This window comes from Trichechus manatus, unplaced genomic scaffold (genome assembly GCF_000243295.1).
Source record: "Trichechus manatus latirostris isolate Lorelei unplaced genomic scaffold, TriManLat1.0 scaffold00220, whole genome shotgun sequence".
NCBI classification, from domain to species: domain Eukaryota; kingdom Metazoa; phylum Chordata; class Mammalia; order Sirenia; family Trichechidae; genus Trichechus; species Trichechus manatus.
Genome location: NW_004444156.1, coordinates 2574730 through 2583872, shown reverse-complemented (window position 1 = coordinate 2583872; position 9143 = coordinate 2574730). Strand labels below are relative to the sequence as shown.

Genomic DNA, 9143 nt, shown 5'->3' with positions numbered 1-9143 from the left:
CCATTGTTGCAGCCACTGTGTCAGTCCATCTTGTTGAGGGTCTTCCTCTTTTTTGCTGACCCTCTACTTTACCAAGCATGATGTCCTTCTCCAGGCCCTGGTCCCTCCTGATGACATGTCCAAAGTATGTGAGAGGCAGTCTCGCCATCCTGGCTTCTAAGGAGCATTCTGGGTATACTTCTTCCAGGACAGATTTGTTCGTTCTTTTGGAAGTCTTTGCCAACACCATAATTCAAAGACATTAATTCTTCTTCAGTTTTCCTTATTCATTGTCCAGCTTTTGCATGCGTATGAGGTGATTGAAAACACCATGGCTTGGGTCGGGGCACCTTAGTCCTTAAAGTGCCATCTTTGCTTTTGAACGCTTTAAAGAGGTCTTTTGCAGCAGATTTGCCCAATGCAATGTGTCATTTGGTTTCTTGACTGCCTCTTCCATGGGTGTTGATTGTGGATCCAAGTAAAATGAAATCCTTGACAACTTCAGTCTTTTCTCTGTTTATCACGATGCCGCTTTAAGCAACATCATGATAAGTGACATCAATTGTCCCATTAGGTAGATATTATCCCCATATTACAGATGGGGAAACTGAGGCTGAGCTTGTCCAAAAATCTCAAAGAATGGGTCTGACTCCAAAGCTCTTCCCACTAGGCTGAACTGCTAAATTAAATGTAAAGAGAGTCTATTGTGAACACTTTTGTAAAGCAATTCTGTAAGAGTCGTCACCTAATTTGCCCATTTTAGAAGGGCAGAGGGTCTTACTTTCTTCCAAGTGACTTTGTGACTTCGCTGTGATGAATTATTCTTTTCTCTTCCCTTCCAGAGGAGATCTGTACCCTCGTTATTGCTGAGACTTTCCCTGAAGATGCAGGGATCTTTACATGCTCTGCAAGGAATGATTATGGCTCAGTAACCAGCACTGCCCAGTTGGTTGTCACCTCAGGTATGTGAAGAGTGAGAGTGACACAGGTTTGTGCCCCAGCACTGGTGTGGTTTGCCACAGCAGAAAGGAACTGTCCCAAGAGTGTGCTCATTCTGTAGGGACGTCTGCTGCTGCCCCAGGACTTACCCTAACAATCTGTGTTTCATCATGAAACAAAAGCCTTCAAGGAAGGGGGCTGAGAGGGACTGGAAGTGGAGAAGGGGAACAGAAAAAGACGCTGAGGAAGTAGCCACGGATTACACATGTGGCTATTTTTTAAATCGCGCAATCTTGGTCGTGGAGACAACGGAGCTGTTTCCTAACATCCTCACGTTCACACAGAATCATGTTGATGTCAGAAAGCCACCTGTGAGTCGGAGGAACACCAATTCACAAGACCCCAAAATGCTTGTCCAAATAAATCACTGTTTAATCCACTATTGCAGCTTCGGGAAAAGTAATCTATGATAAACCTAGTGTAATTGGAGAAGCTGGAAAGAGCTTAGAAATTATGTTTCATTGATGATCGAATATCACTCTGATATGAAGAAATAAACTAATATATCATACTATGGAAACCAATATTCAAAAATACCTGGGTACTTTTTAAGCTCAGAAACTTAACCCCCAAAAGATTTCCAAGGAGCCGCTGGTGGATTCGAACTGCCGACTTTCTGGTTAGCAGCCGAGCTCTTAACCACTATGCCACCAGGGCTCCTACCACTAGGGAAGGCAACAAAAAACAGCACTTACCTTTGTAATTATTTTTTTTAACTGTAGGTAACTATTTTCTACTGTGACTTCAGTTTACTTCAATGGCCTTATCTCTCTTATTCACATCACGGTGATTTTGCAAATCTCTCCTGACCCAGCATGACACATAGTAGACATAGGAGGGAGTCAGTACATGAGGCGTTGGTTTTATGAGATGGATTTGGAGAGCTCAATCAAACTTACTTAGGGTTCCTTTCGAAGAGAGAGATTCTGGTGCAAGGTGGCAGCAGAGGCACAGCAAAACTAGTTTAGGGACTTCAAAGGGGGAATTGTCAATGTTTTCCCTCCCTTAATGGGGAAACGATTGATGGTAATGAGTACTTGCGGTGTTCAAAGGAAATCCCGGTGTGTTGACTGGAGCTGCAGAGGGGGAAGATGCCAACATCTTGACTGAGCTGGCTTGAAGACTGTCCCATCGAATGGCCATAGCCGTTGTGCACCTGCTCAAACAATACGGCCAGGAGTCTGTTGGCAAAAGCTGGTGCACAATATTTCTCATTTCCTCTCTCTCATCTGGGGTAACTCGGCTACTGGCCAAACATAATAAATATTTTGGAGCTTTCCGTTTTCTGCAATAAGCATTTTTGAGTGCATGCCAAGGACTCTGCTCGACCCCAGGCAAGATGAGGAAGACCTGATCTCAGGATAATTTCAGTCTGCTGAGGGCAACAAGTAAAAATTCTCTTTTGCACTGAATCACAGTGGTCGCCATCATCTGACATGGGGGAGAAAAGTGTTCTATGAGATCACGAGACACTCCACTTAGATTCAGAGATTTACCTTCCTTAGCTTTCAAACAGAATGAATATCCACTGCCTGCCCCCAAAACCTTTATAGCTTGAGCCAAGATCAGTAAGGTGCAGGTAGGATAGAATTTTCAGTTGGCTACATGGACTAACATGTGAGATGGCAAAGCATTAGTAGTTGATATAGTCTGTGTTCTCTTTTTTTTTTTTTTTCTTTTATGAAGTTTTATCTCTAGCTCTTGTCTGAAATTTGTCAGTGAAGCAGAAGCTGGCTTCCCCATAAGTGTGCCCAGTCAGGAAACAAAACAGTTAGCTGTCACTCAAAACAAGTTGGGAAGAACCAAGCATTCCAGCTGGCTTTGCTTTGGCGTCAAATGAGAGCCATGTAGCCACCTCTTCTTTAGCAACTTAACAGGGCACGAGGGGTTTTCAGAAGATCTATTACAGTGTGAAAAGTACTCGTTGAACTAGTAGCATCTTATTATTTTTCCTTCCTTTTCCCCTTTCTTAGCCAACACTGAGAACTGTAGCTATGACTCAATGGGAGAATCCAACAATGATCACTTCCAGCACTTTCCACCTCCCCCTCCAATCTTGGAGACGAGTTCCTTTGAGTTGGCTTCAAAGAAACCATCTGAGATCCAACAGGTGAAAAGCCCTGAGTTAGGACTTCAAATGCAGTTCAACTCTGCGGAGAGGGAAACTAACGGAGTCCATCTCAGCCATGGAGTAAATGGACTGATTAACGGCAAAGCTAGCGGTAATAAATCTCTTCCAACACCAGCTGTCCTGCTGTCACCCACTAAGGAGCCACCACCTCTGCTTGCCAAACCAAAACTGTGAGTATTTTTGCATGGTCTTATAATACTTTCCACACCCCTGCTAAATGTCCTCTCTGGTCAGAGAACACTTTTTGCCTGGACTCCACAATGTGGCAAGTTGCCCCAACTGTGGGCAAGTGGTTCTTGGCTGATGTGATGTTGCTGCCAGTCGGGTTCTTCAAAAATATAAGCGATATCTAAAAGTAAAGAAGGCAGATGAGAAGCTTGGTTAAATCTGCCCTTCATTAAAAGCTGTAGCCAGTTATGGCTGTGGAGAAGTCTGTGCGTGGAGGGACATTGCAATGGATAGCCAGGATGTGGCCACTCCCCAAAGGTGATGGGAAAGGGACCCACTTAGAGTCTAGAGAATTTCCAATGGTCTTAAAAGTAAGCGTCAGGAGAGCGATCTGATACAGATACGCGTGGGGAAACTAATTACGGAGGATGGAAATCCAGCGTACAGAATCTGGGGAGGAGAATGAAACAGGAGATAGATATCCAGGCTCGTGGAGAAGAGCCTCCTTCCCAACAGAACCTCCTTGGCTTTGGAATTCCATGGAACTGCATACTTCCATGAATACGACCTTCATATTTGATTCCCGTTACTTAGGATGATAAACCTTGCATGAGCTGTTTCTGTTGGCACCACACAGCAGAGAGTTGTTATGAATGGGGCCAGTACAATGTCAGAGAGAGACAGGAATAAATTAACTCAAAAGGTCCTATCACAGACCTTGAATTACTGCCCTGATGGAGTTCAGTGGAAATCTAAGAGTCATATAGAATGTATACACACCCCGCGAGGTCACATTTCCATGGCAATGAATTCTCCCAGATCTAGGAAAGCCCCAAATATTTTCCCATGCTGTCTGGATGTTTTTGATTTGGGGCAGGAAGGATTTCTTTAGGATAGGAGTCATTCTTTGTTTCCCTGGTCCAGAATAACCTACTGTCTTCTCTTTGGTATCAGCTCATTGGTTCGAAACGGTAGACTTTTTAGGAGATTCAAATTAGAATAGTATCTTACATTTGTTTATCACTTTAGTGTTTCTGAAGTGACTTCATGAGCTTTATTAAGATGAAACAAATAACATAGCCCAAAGAACAACTCCTTAAATTCACAGGTGGGGAGACAATTTTACAAAAAATCGATTTCCGGCCAATCTTAGGTTGCCATCTGAAAAATCTGTCTGTTACTCCCCTGCGCTACATTGGTGTTCCAGCCCCAGCTCTTTTCTCTGACAGTAGGGCTTGTACGTTCGTGTACAGTATGGTGACAGATGCCCATTGGACGTTTCATACCTATGCTTTAGCGCCATTGGAAGGCTGCCCAGGTAAAAAGGAGCTCAGAAGTGGCAGCCTTAAAAGAGATTTACACTCCTTTATCACTTGCCCGTAAAATTAATTGCCCCTGCTGACTTCTTTCTTCTCTGCATTTTGAATATGTATTTGCAGTGCCTTTAATGAAACAAGGGACCCACTCTCCTGGGGAAGGAAGGGCGGGTGGGTTTAATGACTAGGACTGGACTGTGCTCCTGATTAAGTGAGGTGTATCTACCGTAATGGCCGTCATAAATTGGGTGTAAATCACAAGAGAGCAAACGCTAGGAGCCGTTAACAGGCATTTACAGCCCTTCTTATCGCAGGAGTTTCAACAGCTCCTCAGCCTTCAGCTCTGCTTCACAGCGATGGTGGTGTCTGTGGTGGGGTGGGGGCATGCCTACAAAAGACAGACAAACCCATCTGATGGCTATTAAGAGGGGGAGGAGCTTCAGCACAGGCTTGAAGAATGACATCATGATTTGTTTGTATGTCATATTTTTCCATATAAAAGAAGATGCAGGAAGAAATGGACTTTAGTGTTTAAGATCCACATAAAGGGGCCACTCCCCTTCTGAGAACCTTTCGGGCAAGGCAGAGCAGAGCACCTAAACACGAAACCGGCCAGCTGAGAAGCAACAGTCGCCTGTACCCGGTTTTAACACGTTTTTTCCTCAACCCTTTATGTGTTCAAATATACCTCTAGAGCATCACTGAATGGATTTAAGATTGTATTCCAACCTACCAGTTACTAGGTGTGAAATAATATGTGATGACATATAAAAACATATATATATTAACTTTTTAAAAAACTTTCTTATGGCTTATACTATTTGATTGACTTCTGTTTTACGTGCAAAATACGTATTTGCTGTGACAATTTGAACAACGCAGACGTAATTTCAGAAAAGGTTAGAGCCCACTCTCTGCGGCCATCAATGCTTTTGGTTTGGTATGAGGTTTCTTCCCTCCCTGTCTGTTATCACAGCCTTTGAGGATAGAGGAATGCTATTGAATGACATCTGCAAATAATTTAGAATGGCATCTAAGTTATTGCTAATTAATGACTGCAGGTCCAGTAGGCTACCCCTCCCCCCTTACCCACGGTTTCACTTTCCTTGGTTTCAGTTACGGAGGTCAACCGCGGTTCAGAAATGTTCAACGAGTGCATAGCATAATGAAATCTCACACTCGGCTCTGTTGTTCACATAACTTTTATTACAGTACATTGTTATAGTTGCCCTATTTTATTAGTAGTTATTGTTGTCACTGTGTTACTGTGGCTAATTTATAAATTACACTTCATCATAGGTGCGTGTGTATAGGACAAATCAGAATATACATGGGGTTCCGGACTATCCAAGGCTTTATGCATCCACGGGAGCTCTTGGAACATATCCCTCTCGGATAAGGGGGGGACTACTGTAACTGCCAAGCAAAATCCTCACACACATCTATTTATTTCTTATCCTCTGTTTGGAAAAACTCAATGAGGTTTTATGTTTTTTCCGTTTTACCTCTTGGATTGCAGTGAAAAACAATGGTTTCATCTTTTTTCATCAGCCTATGATTTTATTCCCTTTTGTAAAAGGAAGGAGTTCTATTTTAGGGCCTCGTGACATTTCATAGATCGTTTGTAATCAAACTAATAGGAAGCAGTTAGAAGATAGCAAATAATACACATACCATACCCATCGCCGTCAAGTCAATTCCAGCTCATAGCGACCCTGTAAGACAGAGTAGAACTGCCTCATAGGGTTTCCAAGGAGTGGCTGATGGATTCGAACTGCGGACCTTTTGGTTCACAGCCAAACGCTTAACCACTGCACTACCAGGACCCCACTGAATAATAGGAATTAAAGTATTTACTCCATGGATGGATTAACCTGAAAAAGGCATTTGATCTGTCAGATTTCTGAAAAGGGTCATTTTCCAAAGAAAATCTCCTTCCATTTTCTCTCCAGTAGCTTCACCTGTGATCATGGGAAGAAAAGACAGAAATGTCATGAACCCTCGTCTCTGCCGAGGTTCAGCCCCGTCTTCTGTTATCCAGCAGGATCCTAACCAATAGATTGTAACAACCCAGTCCGGCAGCTGAGTCGATGGGATGTGTCATGGGGCTGAGTTTCCTGGCTCAGTGTCACGGAGACGTCAGCCTCAGTTTCTTCATCTCCCTTGATCTCTGTCTTCATCATCTTCTCTCTGACACTCTCCCTTACCAAATATAAATACCAAAGGAAAGGCTGTTGTTGTCATGTTGGGTGCTGGTGAGTTGATTCGGACTCATGGGGCTCCTTAAGTAAAGGCTAAACAAGATTGAATGTAGCCATTCGGTAAGGGCCGGATGTGCTGCACCCTGGATTTGTGGAATGCTTTACCACTCATGGTGGGGACCACAAACTGCAGTTAGACCCTGCCCGAGAAAAAGTTAATACCTGAAAGTTACTTACGTTACCAAGTATCTGACACTCATCATCTGTGACAGCACAAAGAAATGAAATGACACATTGACTAAATTGTAACTTTTCATTAAGGGAAAACAGGAGGGAAGAAGCATGAAGCTAACTTATTAGCTATTTGTTACATTCTTTTCCTAGTTCTGAGTGCGCTGTATACATCTGTTGCTGCCCTCTCTTTCCAGATGATGCCGGAACATCTAAAATAAATGTAGGGCTTAATACATTAATCGGATAGAAAATCCCTGCTCTTCTTTATTCTTAACCAAAACACAGTTGTTCAAATGCGTGGATATGAGTGGAATTCCCAGAAATAAACCCTCAAGGGAAATTTGTGATTGCCAAATTCAGTAGGGGAATTTGCAAAGCATATAGAAAAGCATGTTTCTCTACTGGGCCCGCCTCCTAAATTTGACCAAACAGTACAGAAATAACAGTATGGTCTTTTCAAGCCCCATTTATTTCTTCCTCTTTTTTATTCTTGCCCTATCTTGTGGGAGGGAGATAAAATGGAAACCTGTGGAAGAAGAAGGAAGATGCGAAATCAAACGGGAGATTACTGGAGGCTGAAACAATGGACAATCCTTGTACCCAGAAGCGGGACAGGTCAGCAGATAAAATTATGCTCATCCGTCACTTTGGTACCAAAAATATGTACACTGCCATAAAAGGCATTGCTCTTTGACTGGGAAAATGATAATGAAACGTTTAAAAAATTCACATATAGAGCAACAGCTAAGCTAGGCGTGGGTTTAACTCTTTTTGTTCCTATTACTGCTTTCTCTTTCCCCAGCACCTAAAGAAAACAACAAGATCATTCTTTTCTGTCTTAAGAGTAAAATGATTTTAGGCTCAGTCTGCCTTTTCAGAATAATTGCATTTCACTACCTTTGCTTCTCTTTTTTCTTTCACTTTTACACTTAGGTACCCAGTTGTTCCTGCAAACCTTTGCTCAAGAGACATAAACTCATTCCTAGTAAGCTACTGTGGATTTTATGCGTCATCTCAGACCAGTTCTGCTCTGAAGAAGTGAAGCTGTATCTTCACAATAATAAGCAGTGATGACTGCTGTAAAAGATGAGTGAAGTGTCCTCTCACTGCATGTGTGGGAATGAGAGGCCATGTATTTGAGACAGAAGAGAAGGAAACAGCCAGCCTGTGTCTTGATGGGTGGCTTGATCATGCCAGGCATTCTACATCTGGGGCTTCTTTATGGGTCCCCACCTCCCCACACACACACTCCTAGACTCAGATTTAAGTACAGGTTGTTCCCCTGCCTGGGAATACTCTATTCCCTGGAATTCCCATAGCTGACTCCTTCTTGTCCTTCAGATCTCAGCTCAATGTCACCACCTTCCCTGACCACCTCCCCTAAAGCAGCCACCCAGCCATTCTTCACTAAAGCATCCTTTTTAAATTATTGCAGAGCACGTAATCATTTCTATAGCTTCTTATTTACATGTATATTGGTTTGTCTATTGTAAGCCCCTTGAGAGCAGGAAACTTGACTTTCCTTTTCCTTGCTGTTTCACCAGGGCCTAAAATACCAAACCAAACCAAACCCATTGCCGTTGGGTCGATTCCGACTCGTAGAATAAATAACAGGTACTCAAAAAATATTTTTTTCAATGAATGCAGCAAGGGCGAGTCAAAAGTAGAGAAAAGTCTCCCACCCTCACAGCAATCCCGTTTGTTCGAGTTTAACCTTCACCTAAATACACCATATTGTTGTTAGTTGCTGTGAAGTCAGCACCAGCTCATGGCAACCTTATGTTTAACAGAATGAACACCACCTGATCCTGTGCCACCTTCATGATCATTGGCATGTTCGAGTTCGTTGTTTCAGCTGTTGTACCAGTCCATCTCACTGAGGGTTGCCTTCACTGTCCTTTCCACGCGATTGGTCTTTTCATAAGCAAGCAGAAGTCTCACCATCCTCGCTGTTCTAAGGGCATTCTGGTCTTATTTCTATACCATAGAACTTCTATTTTCAAACCCTACCAAGTCCAAAGCTTTCCCCTTTACAATACTTTTTTTTTTCATTTTTTTTTTTTTTTATTGTACTTAGGTGAAGGCTTACAGAACAAATAGTTTCTCATGAAACAG

At 42.8% G+C, this 9143-nt stretch overlaps 1 protein-coding gene across 1 annotated transcript in view; it reads left to right on the top strand.

The window, feature by feature from the left end:
* The window catches only part of PALLD (palladin, cytoskeletal associated protein), a 450487-nt gene that overhangs the window by 235222 nt on the left and 206122 nt on the right, over positions 1-9143 (top strand). The window contains exons 8-9 of the mRNA XM_004388882.2: positions 822-941; positions 2952-3279. Of these exons, the coding sequence (XP_004388939.1) occupies positions 822-941; positions 2952-3279 (448 nt within the window). The remainder of the gene's footprint in view (positions 1-821; positions 942-2951; positions 3280-9143) is intronic.